The sequence below is a fragment of the Lissotriton helveticus genome, chromosome 11, assembly GCF_964261635.1.
Source record: "Lissotriton helveticus chromosome 11, aLisHel1.1, whole genome shotgun sequence".
Taxonomy (NCBI): Eukaryota; Metazoa; Chordata; class Amphibia; order Caudata; family Salamandridae; genus Lissotriton; species Lissotriton helveticus.
This window is the reverse complement of record NC_136072.1, coordinates 1125169990-1125188846: the sequence shown is the minus strand read 5'-3', so window position 1 is coordinate 1125188846 and position 18857 is coordinate 1125169990. Positions and strand designations below refer to the sequence as shown.

General features: G+C 53.5%; 1 protein-coding gene across 1 annotated transcript in view; it reads left to right on the top strand.

Annotated features, from left to right (window-relative positions):
• ESS2 (ess-2 spliceosome associated protein) overlaps positions 1–18857 on the top strand; it is a 58035-nt gene that overhangs the window by 26066 nt on the left and 13112 nt on the right. Inside the window, exons 4-5 of the mRNA XM_078667854.1 lie at positions 2104–2273; positions 3245–3362. Coding sequence (XP_078523980.1) covers positions 2104–2273; positions 3245–3362 — 288 coding nt within the window. The remainder of the gene's footprint in view (positions 1–2103; positions 2274–3244; positions 3363–18857) is intronic.

The following is an 18857-nucleotide window of genomic DNA, read 5'->3' as shown; positions in this document are numbered from 1 at the left end:
GGCAACAACACAACTATGAGGAGCCCTGGAGCTTGGAGCAATACAATATAGTGGTATCTGACCTTTCCTTCATTTAACATAATGTTTGTTATTTTATTTCTATACAATATTGGCTTAGGCAGGTCATAAGGTGGAAGTTCCTCACAGAGTTGTTGGCAGGCATAGCTTGTTAAGTAGCGCACGTTACCAGTAAACCTAGATTCCAGTTGAGTGTTTTAGAGTCAGTCTGACGATAAAAAGCGCTACTTTTTCTTGGACAGTAAAAACGCGGTATTTCAGGAAACGGGAAAGTGACTTCGGCTCACAGATTCGCACACCGCTGTCAGCAGCGGACTTTGTGGCAATAACAGGAAATGTTATTTTTTGCCTGAGAACAGGAACAACCTCGCTGTGTCGTCTCACTGCACGGCAATGTTGTGCTAATTTGCTACTGAAAGCAGCTTGCTGTACTCTTTGTAAAAGTGGAAGTCATGTGAGTGACGCACGATTGGTATGGGCATCAGAGCTAAAGATATCATTTTACTACCACGTGTATTTGTACATCCACCTCCATGTGTAATATTGTTGATTCTGTGCCATACGACTTCCCTTCAATATTGTGGACTCTCCTAGAGCAATTAAAGAACGTTTCTGTGTTTGAAGAGCCTGCACTGTGTTGATGCTCAAGGAAACGTTGTTGCTGAACCAAACACATTGAGCAGTGGTGTTTCCCAGGGTCCCGGATCTCACCCTTGTTTTGTAACATAAATAGTTTCATTGGATCTTACCCATTTCTAGGATTAATCAGAAGTGTTCGGTGCATGCCGAATGACACACAAGCTTTCCTTCAGTTTAAGTCCAACATGAGAAATACCACGCCCCACCTTCCAGCTTTCCAAAGATGGACGAGTGTATGCATCCTGTGTTACAGAACCTGATTCTGTTCAAGACAGACGTAATCCTATTTTAATCAAGTCAGCCTTAATAACTGCGCAGTTGATTAAGCCCCAGCTGCATTTCTTGGAGGTCTGTCTATTTGAAACTAACTTTTAAAACGTACTGTGGAGGAACAAAATCTGATGGAGCCTATCAAATTAAACGCTAAAGCAGGATAAGGACTTTCCATGACTAACCATTTATCTGCCATCCCTGGAAAACCACATGATTGTAATTATAAACTCAGCATGTAGACATGTAAGGTGCATAATAGTATCCTGTCCTGCCTGCAAAATATAGTTCACTTGAAAGACCTGCAACAAGCAAAATGATGCTCCCAGTAATGCTAGCCTGCTACATTGGCTTCCGGATGGACTGGCTTGTCTCACTTACAGGTTTATTATTTTGGACAGCCCCACTGTTTAAAGAAAAACTCAAGATTCAACCAATATCCCCTTATTAGAACTCATTAATGTGATGATCATGGAATGGTAGACATCCCCCGATTGAGCTTTCTAGAATCGGGCGAAGTGTACTGTATTTTACGTAGTCCTTATACAAATATATTTTGTGCTGGGTCTGCCTAGTGTTTGGGTGTATAGCATTTTCAGCAGGCATATGACTTTATACACGATTCCGGGTTACCTTTAGAGACCAGAATCGAATTGCATTTGTCATGATGTCTTGCAAGAATTATGTTGTGTTCCTTTTGTAATTTCTATGGAAGTAACATTTCCTTTTAGCTTTGGGTGTATGGATGTGGTGTTTAAGAGTTAAGGGCGGAAGAGTTTGCTAACTACTTCTGCTTCTTCTGGCCTGAAAACAAAGTCCTGATGCTTGAAGGATAAAAGTAAGTATGCGGAACCTCTCGTTGGCGAGTGCTTTTGAGTAATGTCATCGCTGACTCTACAGTGTATTTGGGTCATGTTGAACGTATGTTAGGAGTTCTGCGCATTGGAAACTGGTAGAGGCCTGTGTGGCATCATGGTGAAAAGTGTTCTTTTAAGCCCAATGATAGCCTACTGCATGGCATATCTGTTCTCTATTTGATGTATGAAAGTCTGTTTTTTGAACGTTTGTGTATGTCTGGATTTTCTGGTTTCTCCTTGACCTTCTATTAATGCACAGCAATGAAAACATAGTGGGGCTGCAGTATAGACAGTTCTTGTTTCTTCATATTCCATCTAGGAGATGCAGAGAGGGATGAAAATAAGGCTTCCCTCCCAGGCCTGGACGACTTCTTAGCTAAACACACCAGTGAGGACAATGCATCCTTTGAGCAAATCATGGAGGTGGCTGAAGACCGTGAAAAAATGAGGAACAGCTGGCTGCATGAGGCAGAGGAGGAGTCCCTACAGGTGGGGGCATCGTTGAGTCGATAAACGCTGTTGTGTGGGCTTGGCTGCATGGGTCAGATAGGAAGTACTACTTGCTGGGGGTTGTCACGTAGTATATGGGGACTGTCACAAGGGTTGGCTGCATGTATCAGATGGGAAGGCAGCACGGGAGGGGGCATTGCCTGGCATATGTGATATTCCCTTGGGTAATTCTAGTGTCGACATTACTGCACAAGGCAGATAGGGAGCCCTTAAAGATGGAGGACTTATTGAGTGAGGCTGCAAGACGTACTTATAGGGACGCTGCTGAGTGTAAAGGGTCAATGAGGTAGGGAAGAAGGTTGACTGCTGAGTAAATGGTGGCTGTCCTAGGGTGCATGGGGTCATGAGGCAGAGGAGTAAAACATTCAAGGATTGTATCTTGCTTGTAAGAATGCCCATGCCCTTCTTTCTTTACTTTAAATACTTGGGTTAGTGAATGCACAGTATGTTGTCTGCGTTTAACTGATAATTCTGTAATTTTATAGTTTGAAATCAAACTATTTCAATTCTCTGTGCTTCCCTTAGCCTGATAGCAGCAACATGGAGGATGTTGAGGGGCTAACAGTCATACCTGGGGGAAATGGGGTTGTGGGTAATTCCCCGATGTCACTGGGCACTAAAGCTAATATGATGTCACTCTACTACTGCAGGCATATGTACATCGACCTCCATGTGTAATATAGTTGATTCTGGACATATTTGCCTACTGTTCTATATATCTTCCCTTGGATACTGTAGACAGCCCTTTACTCTGGGAGTACAGAAAGTTTCTGGGTTCGAAGAGTGTCAAGATGCTTCTCTCAGAGGGCACTATGAATGGAGACAACTTACTGCTGTGTTAAGCGTGTTCTTCCCTACAGCTTGGTTTTCTTGTAGTTTGAAGATGGAGTCTAGCTGCAAGAGGTTTTGATTTGAATGTGTTATTCTGACTTTTCTTTTGTTAATTGCAGAAGCACCAGGAGATCATGGCACTGCCCTCAGCCGAGCGGCAGGCCATTCAGAGCACTCAGGCAGGAGTGGATACATGGAGGTACCAGGCAAGGAACTCCCTGATGTATTACCCCCCAGGTGAGTCTTATGCTCCCCGACAGCTCAAAAAACGTAAAATATTTACAACAAAAGGATAAAAAAACACCAGTGACAGGTGGATGTCCTCTGCAGAAACATGCCGAGGACACCTTACTCGAACCACAGAGTCCTGATAATGCGAACGATCACTATCATTCCCTGTGCTCACTGTAGGAATGAGGGGTCAACCCAGCATTCATATCTATTAATTAATTGCCCTCTCTTTTGAAGGGGCCCCTAATGCCATCTTAACACCACCTACATTAAGCAACCATTTAAAACTTGCGTAGTAGTAATGAGTTGGCAAGGACTTCAAATCTCTGCATGCTAAAAATAGCCAATTGGATGAGTCTGAACTTCTTACAGCTTAACTCCAATAAAACAGAGATCTTGCTGTTCGGGAAAACAGAGGAGCTATGGACCCCAGATTGGTGGCCAGTAGAGCGTGGGGAATCTCCTACACCAAAAAAGTGGGCGAAGAATCTGGGCGTCATAATTATTATATATTTTTTTTTAAACCTTTATTAGCAAGAAAGGAATACAATTACAGGCCTACAACCGCCAGGGCCGGCCATTCACACAAAATAACAGTAGCGCATTAGAACACAGCTTATCAGCCGACAACCGAAGGTCCGGCAGCGATATCGCATGACATTACTCAAAATGCTACGGATGAAAGGATGTTGAAAAGGTTTCACATTTTATACAAATAAACAAGAAAACGTAATCGAAAAAAGAGTCGAGGCTGTACCCTGCAATATAATATCAGTTCCATATGGCGCGGGGAGAGGCGAACAAAGAACAGTGTTAAGAGACAGAAGAGATACCAGGAGAAGGGGGGGGACACACAGCAAGAAACAAATCGTAGAACACGGGAAATTAGGAAACCGAAACGTACAGTCAAGGAGAACAAGGAGTGTCGGGAGGTTCAGTAAGGGGGGGATCACATATCCCCCCTCGATATGAGTTCCATTGGTCCCAAATCCTGCCCCACTTCTTGGGCCTGCCACGGGAGACATACACAATTTTTTAGACGGGTAGCCGGGACGTGCTTCTCGATTCTACGGAAACTCCGCAAAACCATCGACCTCCTCCCAGAATCATCTAGGAAGACCCTGGTCCACGCCCTTGTCACGTCAAGACTGGACTACGGCAATGCCCTTTATCTGGGAGCCAATGCCACTAGCCGGCGGCGACTGCAGACAATTCAGAATGCTGCCGCTCGCCTGGTCCTCCGGCTGCCCAGAAGAGCCCCTTCAAAAAAATCCCTACAAACCCTACATTGGCTTCCGATCAATGAAAGAATTGATTTCAAGGTCCTTTGTATTGGTCACAGGATCGTACATGGCAAGGGCCCAGCCTTCCTGCGGAACCTTCTCTGCCCCTATACGCCCACTCGACAACTCCGCTCGTTAGGGGCAGGCCTCCTCGCTGTCCCCAGACATAAGAAAGCCAGAATGGGAGGAAGATCCTTTCGTACATTGGCGGCACAGAAATGGAACACTCTCCCCCTGAGCTTAAGACTGGAAACATCGGAGCTCATCTTCCGTAGAAAGCTCAAAACTTTCCTCTTCCCTAAAGATTAACCCGTCCTGTCTGACTGACGGAGTAGATGGCTCTTCTGACAGCGCGGGGACACACTGTAAGTGTAACCATGCGCTCTACAAATTCAGAAATAAGGGGGGGGACACACAGCAAGAAACAAATCGTAGAACACGGGAAATTAGGAAACCGAAACGTACAGTCAAGGAGAACAAGGAGTGTCGGGAGGTTCAGTAAGGGGGGGATCACATATCCCCCCTCGATATGAGTTCCATTGGTCCCAAATCCTGCCCCACTTCTTGGGCCTGCCACGGGAGACATACACAATTTTTTAGACGGGTAGCCGGGACGTGCTTCTCGATTCTACGGAAACTCCGCAAAACCATCGACCTCCTCCCAGAATCATCTAGGAAGACCCTGGTCCACGCCCTTGTCACGTCAAGACTGGACTACGGCAATGCCCTTTATCTGGGAGCCAATGCCACTAGCCGGCGGCGACTGCAGACAATTCAGAATGCTGCCGCTCGCCTGGTCCTCCGGCTGCCCAGAAGAGCCCCTTCAAAAAAATCCCTACAAACCCTACATTGGCTTCCGATCAATGAAAGAATTGATTTCAAGGTCCTTTGTATTGGTCACAGGATCGTACATGGCAAGGGCCCAGCCTTCCTGCGGAACCTTCTCTGCCCCTATACGCCCACTCGACAACTCCGCTCGTTAGGGGCAGGCCTCCTCGCTGTCCCCAGACATAAGAAAGCCAGAATGGGAGGAAGATCCTTTCGTACATTGGCGGCACAGAAATGGAACACTCTCCCCCTGAGCTTAAGACTGGAAACATCGGAGCTCATCTTCCGTAGAAAGCTCAAAACTTTCCTCTTCCCTAAAGATTAACCCGTCCTGTCTGACTGACGGAGTAGATGGCTCTTCTGACAGCGCGGGGACACACTGTAAGTGTAACCATGCGCTCTACAAATTCAGAAATAAGGGGGGGGACACACAGCAAGAAACAAATCGTAGAACACGGGAAATTAGGAAACCGAAACGTACAGTCAAGGAGAACAAGGAGTGTCGGGAGGTTCAGTAAGGGGGGGATCACATATCCCCCTCGATATGAGTTCCATTGGTCCCAAATCCTGCCCCACTTCTTGGGCCTGCCACGGGAGACATACACAATTTTTTCTCTGAACATGCACCAGTCCATGTGCTCTTCCCAGTTGCGAACTGATGGTGCCCTCTGAGATCCCCACAATTGAGCAATGTCTCTTTTCGCAACCATGTTCCCTAGCGTGACCCATTGAGTCTGAGCAGCAGTGCAGTCATTCGGCTCCCAGATGTTCAACAAACAGCGCCTGGCCTCAGGCAACAACTCAACGCCCGTCGCCTCACCCATCACCGCATGCACTCTAGTCCAAAAAGACACCACTTCCGGACATTCCCATATGATGTGGAGGAAAGTAGCAAGCACACCACAGCCACGCCTACACAGCCCATCTGCAGAAAAACCCATATGCATCAATCGTGGACCCGTGACATAGACTCTGTGCAGAATCTTCAGCTGTACGAGTCGCAGATGCGCCGGGATCGCGACCTCTTTAGGAGAGGATATCGCAGCCTGCCAGTCTTCATCATCCAACTCCAGCCCATCGTTAGTCCAAGCACTCCGAAGCTGAACAAGCAGGTCCGAACGTTCAATGATGAGTTTTTTTATAGATAAGGGAGATAGTGCTGTCCGGAACATGCCCGTCCAGCACCCTGTCCTCCAGGGGAGAACACTCCGGGATAGTAGATCCGGCTGGAAAAACCGATTCAATGGCATGTCGAACCTGGAAGTAGCGAAAATACTCCGTGTCATTCAAATTATATTCCTGCTTCAATTCAGCAAAGGTCTTAACTCTATTTTTAGCCCAGAGATCGCCCACTTTACTAATGCCAATGAGCTCCCATCTATCAAAACCCTTCGACGTCCATAGCTCCCCCAGTCTCTCAGCGGCAAACAATGGGGTCGCTCTTGTCAGTTTATCCGCCCACCCCGTAGCCGTGGTCGCACTACCCCACACTCGCACTGCCACTCCAGTGGGACCCGTCAGGTTTCTCCTGGCGCCTCGAGAATAGAGCGCCCTATAATAATCACCCCCGGGCAACAGCCACCGATCCATCTCAAATGCAGGATTCAGAGCTGGACCGTACATGGCATGGTTCACAGCGCTCAGCTGAGACGCCCAGTAGTATCTTTTAATATCAGGCAATGCTATACCACCATCGTACCAGGGCAACGTCAACTTCGCCAACGCAATGCGGGGCCGTCCAGCCCACACTAGTCTCCTCTGGAGGCCCTCGATTTCACGAAAGTAACTGGCTGGCACCAGATCAAGCATGTTTTGGACGGCATACAGAAAATGGGGAAGAGACATCATCTTAAACAGGGCAGCCCTTCCCAATGGGGACAAGGGTAAACTACACCATGCCGCAACGTCCGACCGAAGCCGGACAAGCGGAGGTAACAAATTCCGCTCGTAGCGCACCATGGGGTCCAGCGAAATATAGATCCCCAAATACTTAAAGCTCCTCTAGAAACCGGTATCGGGCAAGTGCGGGGCAGAGAGGGCGAGTCTCCAGTCAGTGGGAAAATACAAGACTTGGCCCAATTGATAACTAAACCGGAGTTTCGTCCGAAGGAATTCAAAACGTCGAAGAGGACTCCTAGTGACTTACGGGGGGAGGTCAGGTACAGTAATATGTCGTCGGCATATAGTGATATGCGATCTTCGAAGTCAGGGGACCATCAAATACCCATGAGTGAGGGTTCCCAGCGGAGCCACGCGGCAAGGGGCTCAAGCGCGAGCGCAAATAGAAGCGGCGACAGAGGACATCCCTGCCGCGTGCCTCGTCCGAGAACAAAGGGCTCCGAGGCTCTGCCGCTAACCACAGCCTGAGCCAACGGCTGCTCATACAGAAGCTTGACCCACGCGATGAACTTTGGGCCGAAACCAAATTTAGCAAGAGCAGCCCACAAATACGGCCACTCGACCGTGTCAAAGGCCATCGAGGCATCAAGGGAAACCAAGATGGCCGGTTCATTGAGAGACCCCGCCCTCGCAAGGACACCGTGAAGACGGCGGAGATTGAGCGCAGTATTCCGACGAGGAATAAAACCAGACTGGTCCGGGTGTATCAAATCGCTAATCACCGTGACCAATCAATTTGCCAAAAGCTTCACCAATATCTTGGGTTCCACATTCAAAAGTGATATCGGTCGATACGATGAGCAGCGCTCGCGGGGCTTGCCATCTTTATGGATAACCACAATGGACGCCAGCCTCTGGTCCCTAGGAAGGGACCCAAGGTCTCGCGATGCCGCAAACATCCGACTAAGATACGGCGCCATTTTGTCCGGGCATAGCTTGTATGATTCAACTGGTATACCGTTCGGACCCGAGGCCTTCCCCGAGCGAAGGGAGCGTATAGCAAGTGCAACCTCATCAGTGGAAAAGTCCGCCTCCATAAGCACCCTGTCCGACTCCGAGAGACTAGGCAGCACGAGATCACGAAGCAACAAGTGCGAGTCCTCTTCTGGCATATTCGAGACCGGCGCGTATACAACCCGAAAGTGCCGGGCAAACACCTCGACTATCTCAATCAGGTCCACCACTCGCGTACCGTCAACTTTCTCAACCACAGGCACCACTCGATTCAGTCTGTCTCGTTTGTCCAGCCAAGCAATCAGCTTTCCCGCTTTATCACCCACATCATACAAACGCCCCTGTTGCACACAGTTCATCGCCTCAGCCGCGTCAGTCACCAAAGCCCTGTATTCAGATTGCTTAAGAGCTAAAAAGTGCAATCGCTCGGGTGTAACCCCAGACTCCAACTGTTCCTCCAACCCAGCAATTTCAGTTTCCAAGCTCACCACCTCCTCATTTTTGCGCCTCCTCTTGCCAGCGATCAAAGACAGAGTCTGACCACGGATCACAGTTTTATAGGCCTCCCACAGGGAGACCGGGGAGGACACCGATCCCTCATTTTCAGCAAAGTAGAAGTCCATACACTTGACCACCTCCGATCTGATTTTGGGATTCTGAAAATGCCATGGATTGATCGGGGCAATCCGACCCCCAGCCCCCAGCTGTACATCGATTTGAAGCCAAAGCGGGGAGTGGTCGGAAATCCCCCTAGCCAAATGCTTGATTTCACGTACCGAAACCAACTGCACCACCGGCACGAGGATATAATCTAGTCTCGAGAGACTCCCATGAGCTCCCGAGTGGAAGGTGTACTGGAGCTGTCCAGGGTGCAGCTGTCTCCAACAATCCGCCAGCCCAAAAGCATCCAAAAATTTCCCCAGCCATAACTGCGATGCGGGAAGAAGCCTGGGGGGGCTACGGTCACTCTCTCCATTAACCACAGAATTAAAATCGCCACCCAATACCAACAAACCATCAGGCAGCCCCAGAATCACCCCACCCAAATCGGTGAATGTAGTAGACTGCAGACCAGGCGGAACATAGACAGACAATATGGAGATCAACTTCCCCTCCCACCTCCCCGTAATAGCCGCGTAGCGGCCTTTGTCGTCCAACACCGTGCCATCTATCTACAGGGGGAGGGAGTTCCTAACCAGGATACCTGCCCCCCTCGATCCAGTGGTAAAGCCGGAATGGGCCACCAAACGGTAACCTCGCCTATTCAATGCCCGACACGTATTACCCACCAAGTGCGTCTCCTGGAACAAAACCACATCTGGGGAGGATCGCTTCAAATACTGCAGTACTATCCCCCGCTTTATCCTGTCACCAAGACCGTTAACGTTCCAGCTCAACATCCTCAGCCCCCTACCCCCCATCCCAGAAGTAAACAGTCTGCCCCCCCACCATGAAACAAGCACATAGCAGCAAATATGGAACAAAGCGCAGCCTCGATACAAACAAGAAAGAAAGAACCCCCCCACCAACCCCAGTGAACCCACAAAACACAAACCCCCCTCCCTGCACCCCTGCGGTAGACCGAAAAGCCACCCCAACTTGCAGTGTGCCTGTCGCCCCATTAAACTAACCTACAAAAAGAGAGAAAAAGTCCCCAGAGGAGGAAGATTCCCCATTCCCCCCCACCCCCGGGTATCCATATTATAAAAACACAGTTTCTGAGCCACTGCTGTGAAGTCAGGTTCGCCGATGCAGACTCACTACTCCTGTACCGCCAAACCGCCTTCAGCACCCCTCGAGCTCTCCGGGCCATCATGGCGCGTCGGCAAAGTGTCTAACCAGTCACTGGCCACCTCAGGGCGATCGAAGAAAAACGCACGATCCTCATGCTCGATCCTCAGGCGGGCCGGGAAAAGCATAGCATATTTCAGTCCCATATCTCTAAGGCGTCTTTTCACTCCCATGAAGCCCATTCGTTGTTTCTGCACCGCCTGAGTAAAGTCCGGGTAAAAACTGATCGATACATTCTCAAATTTGGTGGGTCCATTCGTGCGGGAGGCTTGCAGGATAGCGTCTCTGTCCCGGAAATTAAAAATCCTGGCTATTATCGGCCGCGGAGCGGCTCCCAACTTCGGCTTCCCACCAGGGACTCGATGAGCCCGCTCCACAGCGAAAAGTTTACTGAGGCCCTTCGGTGCCAGCTGTTTCAACACTAGGTCCTCCACCAGGACGTCTACGGGCAGGGCCGCGGAGGTCTCCGGAACACCCACGATGCGAACGTTGTTGCGTCTGGCCCGGCCCTCGAAATCCTCCGACGGGCAAACAGATCATTAGTCGTCCGGAGATTGCGAACTGTGGTCTGAAGATCCGAGACATCCGCGGTCAGACTCGCAGTCTTGATATCAAGGGACTTGACCCGGTCATTAGTTTTCCCCAAGTCCGCCCTGATGAGGGTGACCTCGATCGCCACCGTGTCTATCTTAGCTGCCAAGGTTTCATATTGCTGGCCCATGGTGGTCCGGACACCTACAATGGCGCCCATAACGTCCTTCAAAGTTGGCTCCTCAATTTCAGGAGCACCGTCACCAGTTTCCTCGAGGGCCCCACTCGACCCGCCCGGGGATCCCTTAGGGCAAGTAAAGCGATCGATAGTCTGGGATTGGGCAACCCCTTCCCGGGACGGGCCTCTGGTGGTGCGCTTCTCAACAACCGCCCTGCCCGCCATGATGGGCAACAAACTCCGACGGGACCTTTAGGATCTGGTCAAAGTGATTACCGTCGTGGCAAGTTCGTAAAGGCGAGAGGGCAGGGATCCAACGCTGACTGAAGGTTGGCCACAATAACAGAGCCGGTGTGCCGATCGGCTGCAAGTCGCTGACCACAACGACCGAAAACGAAACCGAAAGTAACCCAGGGGTAGAGGGCGTGGCGTATCAGCCGTTGTTGTTCGATTACCACCTGGGTACCTCGGGGACTCGAGCCCCCGGTTGGCATACGATGTGGGCCTCAAAGTTCAAAGTGCAGTAAGTCCGGTGTCCGGCGGCCAAATCGATTTTCGAAAAGAATGTGGGCGTCAGCAGGGCATCAATAACAAGTACCCATCGTCCAAATCAGGATCAATCGCAGGACAGTTGCGGGAGGCGGAAAGGGTCTCGGGAGCCCTTAGCTCACACGTCCATCTTGGAAACGCGCGAAGCTCCTCCTCCCTGGGCGTCATAATTGATGGCAGACTTTCCATGGAGGAGCATGTGAAAACCATCTCTGGCACATGCTTCTGTTTGACGCGAATGCTGAGAAAGATCTTTCTTTGGATCCCCCCCTTTGGCCAGAAAAGCCCTTACACAGGCACTTCTTGTCAGTAGACTAGATTATGGAAATTCTTTACTGGTAGGGATTATGGAAGACCTACTGTCCAGTCTGCAAGTTGTCCAAAATACAGCCGCACGTCTAACCCTCAATCAACCTGCGCGTACTCAGTCAGCTCTCATTCTGCGACCACTACACTGGCTTCCTATCAGGAAAAAAGCAGTTTTAAAGCTCCTGTGCCTAGTGTTTAAATCACTTCAAGGGATGGGTTCGACCTATCTAATGAAGAAATTAAAACCATATATCCCCGCATGCCAATTGAGATCGAGCAACCGACACCTGCTCTGCCCCATCAGAATTAGGAGAGCCAAAATGGGTGGCTGCGCTTTCTCACAGCTAATCAATCAATCAATCAATCATTCATAGCATTTGTAAAGCGCACTACATACCCGTGAGGGTCTCAAGGCGCTAGGGGGGGGAAGCTGCTACTGTTCGAAGAGCCAGGTTTCGAGAAGTCTTCTGAAGGTCAGAAGGTCTTCGGTCTGCCGCAGGCAGATGGGGAGGGTGTTCTAGGTCTTGGCGGCTAGGTGGGAGAATGATCTGCCGCCGGCGGTCACTCTTCGGATGCGGGGGACGGTGGCGAGGGCGTGGTCTGCGGAGCCGGCAGGCGGGGGGGTAGAGGCTGAGTCGGCTGTTGAGGTACGCTGGTCCGGTGTTGTGGAGTGCCTTGTGTGCGTGGGTGAGGAGTTTGCAGGTTATCCTATTGTTGACAGGGAGCCAGTGCAGGTCTCTCAGGTGGGGTGTGATGTGGCTGCGGCGAGGGATGTCGAGGATCAGGCGTGCGGAGGCGTTCTGGATGCGTTGGAGCCGTTTCAGGAGTTTGGCCGAAGCTCCTGCGTAGACGGCGTTCCCGTAGTCTAGTCTACTGCTGACGAGGGTCTGGGTGACCGTCCTTGTTTCGGTGGAGATCCACTTGAAGATCCTACGTAGCATGTGGAGGGTGTTGAAGCAGGAGGAGGAAACGGCGTTGACCTGCTTCGTCATGGAGAGGGTAGAGTCGAGGATGACCCCTAGGTTGCGTGTGGGGTCGGTGGGTGTTGGGCATGTTCCTAGTGCAGTCGGCCACCAGGAGTCATCCCAGGCCGAGGGGGTGGATCGGAGGATGAGGACCTCTGTCTTGTCCGAGTTCAGCTTCAGATGGCTGTTCCTCATCCAGTCGGCAACGGCCTTCATTCCTTCGTGGAGATTGGTTTTGGCAGTGTGGGGGTCCTTGGTGAGGGTCAGCTGGGTGTCGTCGGCGTAGGAGATGATGTTGAGGTCGTGCGACGTGGGCGAGCGGAGCCATGTAGACGTTGAACAACGTTCGGCTGAGGGATGAGCCTATGGGGACGCCGCAGATGATCCCGGTGGCTTCGGAGCGGAAGGGGGGACTCTCTGTGTTCTGACGGAGAGGAAGGAGGATGTCCAGTCTAGGGCCTTCTCCTGGATTCCGGCGTCGTAGAGGCGTGTTCGTAGTGTGCGGTGGCAGACCGTGTCGAATGCGGCTGACCGGTCCAGGAAGAAGAGGGCCAAGGTTTCTCCGTTGTCTAGCAGGGTCCTCATGTCATCGGTGGCGGCGATGAGGGTAGTTTCCATGCTGTGGTTGCTGCGGAACCCGGACTGGGACAGGTCCAGGATGCTGTTCCCCTCGAGGAAGCTGGTCAGTTGTTTGTTGGTGGCTTTTTCGATGACCTTCGCCGGGAACGGGAGTAGGGAGATGGATTGGAAGTTCTTGAGGTCCCTGGGGTCCGCCTTGGGTTTCTTGAGTAAGGCGTTGGTCTCTGCATACTTCCAGCTCTCCGGGAAGGTTGCTGTCTCGAAGGAGCTGTTGATGGTTTTCTGGAAATGGGGTGCGATGGTGCTGCTGGCTTTGTTCAAGATGTGGTGTGGGCAGGGGTCTTCCGGGGATCCAGAGTGGATGGTGTTCATGAGCTTGATGGGTCGTTGTCATTGATGTTGGTCCAGGAGAGCAGGCGGTTGATGTGGGTGGTGGTCGTAGGAGCGGGGGTCTCAGTGGCTTCCGGGGTGGTCCCTGCATTTAAGCTTTCGTGGATGTCTGCGATCTTGCGATGGAAGAAGGTGGCCTGCGAGTCGCACAGGACTTGTGAAGGTGGGATGTCGTTGGTGTTGGAGCTGGGGTTGGAGAGTTCCTTCACGATGTTGAAGAGCTCTTTGCTGTTGTGTGCATTGTTGTCTAGGCGGTCTTTGAGGAGGTCCTTTTGGCAGATCTGATGAAGTGGTGGTGTTTGCAGGTGGCGTTCTAGCTTTCCAGTGTTCGTTCACGGATCCAGTTTTTTTTCTCGAGTTTTCGGCAGGTCCGTTTGGAGGTCTGGAGGTCTTTGGTGAACCAGCTGGCTTTCTTGCTTGTGTGGGTGTTGGAGGGCTACTTGAGCGGGGCGAGGGTGCTGGCACTGTCTGAGGTTGTGAGCGGCGGTGTCTGGGTCGGTCGGGTCTGCGGTGGGCTCCGTGCAAGGGTGGTGGAAAGTTGGTCTTCGGTGACTTTGCTCCAGCAGCAGCGCAGCATCTGTTGGGTGCGGTGGTCCGTGGTGGGTTTCCGGAAGGTGGAGTGGATGCAGTGGTGATCTTTCCAGTGGAGCTCGGTGGGGTGGTTGAAGGAGACGTTGGAGCTTGCGGAGAAGATGGGGTCAAGCGTGTAGCCGGCGGAGTGGGTGGGTGTAGTGACGAGTTGTCTGAGTCCGAGGTTGGCGATCAGGGTGGTGGAGTTGGTGTTGATGTTGTTGTCGAGGTGGAAGTTCAGGTCCCCGAGGAGGATGTAGTCCGTGGAGGCGAGGGCGTGTGCGCTGTCGAGATCGGTGATGGAGTCCCTGAACTGTGCTCAGGGTCCGGAGGTCTGTAGACGAGGGTTCCTCTGAGGGTGGTGTTGGGATTGGTGTGAATCTGGAATTCTAGGTGTTTGGCGGTGCTGAGGGTGTCGTCGGTGTTAGTTGAGACTTTGAGAGTGTTCCTGTGGACGATGGCGATTCCTCCTCCTCCTCCATTGGTGCTGGTCCTTGCGGGTGATCTTGTTGCCTACCGGGATGGCTATGGCGATGTCAATCAATCAATCAATCAAGGCATTTGTAGAGCGCACTACTTACCCAGAGGGTCTCAAGGCGCTTGGGGGGGGGGGGGAGGGGGGGGGTGCTGCTACTGCTCGAACAGCCAGGTCTTGAGCTTCTTCCTGAAGGAGAGGTGGTCCTGGGTCAGGCGCAGGTCGGTCGGGAGGGAGTACCAGGTCTTGGCGGCCAGGTAGGAGAAGGACCTTCCTCCTGTTGTCGTTCTTCGGATGCGGGGGACGGCGGCGAGGGCGTGACTGGCTGATCGGAGATGGCGCTTGGGAGCGTAGAAGTTGATGCGGTTGTTGAGGTAGCTCGGGCCTTGATCGTGTAGGGCTTTGTGTTTGTGGGTGAGGAGACGGAAGGTGATTCTTTTGTTGACGGGGAGCCAATGCAGGTTTCTCAGATGTCCGGAGATGTGGCTGTGTCGTGGGATGTCGAGGATGAGTCTGGCTGAGGTGTTCTGGAGCCGCTGGAGTCTCTTCTGGAGCTTGGCGGTGGTTCCGGCGTAGAGGGCGTTGCCGTAGTCCAGTCGGCTGCTGACGAGGGCCTGGGTGACCGTCTTCCTGGTTTCGGTGGGGATCCAACGGAAGATCTTCCGTAGCATGCGCAGGATGTTGAAGCACGACGAGGAGACGGCGTTGACTTGTCTGGTCATGGAGAGGGAGGAGTCCAGGATGAAGGCCAGGTTGCGTGCGTGGTCTGTCGGTTTGGGTGCGGGGCCCAGGGCAGGGGGCCACCAGGAGTCGTCCCAGGCGGAGGGCGAGGAGCCCAGGATGAGGACCTCAGTCTTGTCTGAGTTCAGTTTCAGGCGGCTGGTCGTCATCCACTCGGCTACGTTTTTCATCCCTTCGTGAAGGTCGGCTCTGGCGGCGGCGGGGTCGTTGGTCAGGGAGAGGATCAGCTGGGTGTCGTCAGCGTAGGAGATGATGTTGAGATTGTGTTGGCGAGCGATGGCCGCGAGGGGGCTCATGTAGACGTTGAAGAGGGTGGGGCTCAGCGAGGATCCTTGAGGGACGCCGCAGATGACTTCGGTGGCTTCCGACTTGTACGGTGGTAGACGGACTCTCTGTGTTCTTCCGTCGAGGAAGGAGATGATCCATTCCAGTGCCTTCTCCTGGATTCCGACGTTGCTGAGGCGCTGCACTAGGGTGCGGTGGCAGACAGTGTCGAAAGCTGCGGAGAGGTCTAGGAGGATGAGGGCCGCTGTTTCCCCGTTGTCCATCAGGGCTCGGATGTCATCGGTGGCAGCGATGAGGGCGGTCTCGGTGCTGTGGTTGGCTCGGAAGCCAGACTGTGAGTGGTCGAGGGATCCATTCGTCTCGAGGAAGGCAGACAGCTGTTTGTTGACGGTCTTCTCAATGACTTTGGCTGGAAACGGGAGGAGCGAGATGGGGCGGTAATTCTTGAGTTCGGTGGGGTCCGCTGTAGGTTTCTTGAGAAGGGCGCTGAGTTCGGCGTGCTTCCAGCTCTCCGGGAAGGTGGTGGTGTTGAAGGAGGTGTTGATGATGTCCCGCAGGTGGGGTGCGATGACAGCGTCGGCCTTGTTGAAGACGTGGTGAGGGCAGGGGTCGGTGGGAGATCCGGAGTGGATGGAGTTCATCATGCGGACGGTGTCTTCGGTGCTGATCGGCGTCCAGGCGCGGAGGGTGGTGGTGGGGGGGCGGTGGATCGTTCGTGGCGTGCGTCGGTTGAGTGCTGAAGCTGTTGTGTATGTCCGCGATCTTGTTGTGGAAGTAGGAAGCGAGGGAGTTGCAGAGGTCTTGCGATGGGGTGATGTCGTTGTTTCCGGCGTTGGGGTTGGAGAGCTCTTTCACGATGTTGAAGAGTTCCTTGCAGTTGTGTGCGTTGTTGTCCATCCGGTCCTTGAATGCAGTTTTCTTGGTGGCGCGGATCAGTTGGTGGTTCTTCCGGGTGGCAAGCTTGAGGGTGGTCATGTTGTTCGGTGTTGGTTCCCTTCTCCAGGCTTTCTCGAGGGTTCGGCAGTTCTTCTTGGAGCTCTTGAGCTCGTCGGTGAACCATGGGGCCTTCTTGCTGCCGGGTCTGCTGGGCGGGGTCCTCAGTGGGGCGAGTTCGTCCGCGCAGTTGCTGATCCACTTTGTGAGGTTGTCGGCGGCCTGGCTGGGGTTCGCTGAGCTGGTGGGAGGGTGCTGGCTTAGGGAAGCGGCGAGCTGGTCGGCTGTGATCTTTCTCCAGCTTCTTCGAGCAACCTGTTGCTGGTGGTGGTAGATCGTCGTTCTTTTGAAGGTAAGTGGACGCAGCTGTGGTCCGTCCAGTGGAGTCCGGTGGCGTGGCTGCAGGCGATGTCTTTGCTGGATGAGAAGACGGCGTTGTGTGTGTCCGGCGAGGTGGGTGGGGGTGGTCACCAGCTGCTTGAGTCCAAGGTTAGCGAGGTTGTCCAGCAGGGTGATGGTGTTGCGGTCGTTGTTGTTCTCCAGGTGGAAGTTGAAGTCCCCCAGGAGGATGTAGTCGGCGGAGGGGAGGGCATGCGGGCTGATGAGGTCGGCGATGTCCTCGCTGAACTGTGTGCGTGGTCCCGGGGGTCGGTAGATCAGGGTGCCTCTGAGGGTGGTTTTGGGGTCCGTGTGAATCTGGAAGTGCAGGTGCTCGGCGGTTGGCAGGGTGTCGTCGGTGTTGGTCTTGATGTGGATGGTGTCTCTGTAGATGATGGCGATGCCTCCTCCAGTCTGGTTGTCGCGGTCTCTTCGGGTGATCTTGTAGCCCTCTGGGATGGCGATGGCGATGTCGGGCGCTGAGGAGTCGTTCATCCAGGTTTCCGTGAGGAAGGCGACGTCAGGAGCTGTGGTGTCTAGGAGGTTCCAGAGTTCGACGGCGTGTCTGTGGACGGAGCGGGTGTTGAGGAGGATGCACTTCAGGTGGTTGCTGCTGGTGTTCGGCTTGGCGGGTGCTGGTGCGAGGCAGGTCCGGATGCAGGTGAACTTGCAGGCGTGGCAGCTGAAGGGTCCGTGGGTTCCTCTCGGGGTGGCTCGGTGGCATCCAGGGATTCGGCCGGTGTTGAGTGCGTTGAGGGTGGCGGCGTCGTAGGTCCGGCGGGTGGGCTGGTGTCTGCGGGGCCCAGGGGTCCTGGCACTGGACGCGGTCCAGGAGCGGACGGGCGCAGACAGGCTTGCCTTTGGCGCGCCCGCTGCGCGTGCACGCTGCGCGTTTGCCACTCTGCCATAAGTGGAGAGTGGGGGGGGGGGCGGAGCGCGGGAGGGCAGCTGGGAGGCGGGAGCGGGGAGGGCACAGAAAGGAAGAGGGCGTGGCCGCGTGGACGGCGGCGGGAAGCGGGGAGCGGGGCGGGGAGGGCACAGGGGGACAACCAGGTGGGATACACAACAAGGAGACAAAATGCAGGAGGGCACAGGGGGGACAGCCAAGTGGGAGGTACAGTAATGAGGGAAAAAGGAGAAAAACACGTCAGCAGTAAAATACAGAGAAACGGGCAGCAGAGTCCTACCGTGGACGGCGGAGCCGGCCCAGGGGGGGGAGCGCTCACAGAGTGCGAGCGGAGCTATGCAGCAGGGCAGGCCGCCGAGGAGGGCGGACCTGCGAGGAGAGCGAAGCTGGGAGCAGCAGCAAGGGGAGAGGGCACCGGGGCAGCTGGTGGCCGTGCGGCGCGGGAGTGTCCTGCAAGCAGGTGTCGAGTGCTGAGGAGCGGTTCAGCCAGGTCTCTGTCAGGAAGGCGACGTCTGGGGTGTGGGAGTCCAGTAGGTCCCAGAGTTAGATGGCGTGTTTGCATGCGGAGCGGGTGTTGAGTAGGATGCATCTGAGGTAGTTGGGTTCTTTGATAGGTGGTTTGGCGGGCCGGATGCTAGTTAAGCGGCAGTCCTGGCAGGAGAAGGGTCCATGGGTGCGTTTCGGGGCGGCTAGGCAGCAGGTGCCTGATTGTCTGGTGTTGAATGCGTTGAGGGTGCTGGAGTCGTAGCGGATGTGGGTGTCGTCGCGCTTGCGGGGTCCAGGAGTCCTGGCGCTGGGCGCAGTCCAGGCACGGACGGGCGCAGACGGGTTTGCCTTAGGTGTGCCTTCGGCGCCCACTGCATGTGTCTGCTGCGCGGCCTCCATATGTGGGGATGTGGGAGGGAGGAGTAGCTGGAGGTGGGAGCGGGGTGCAAATGGGATTGCGGGGGTGGGCC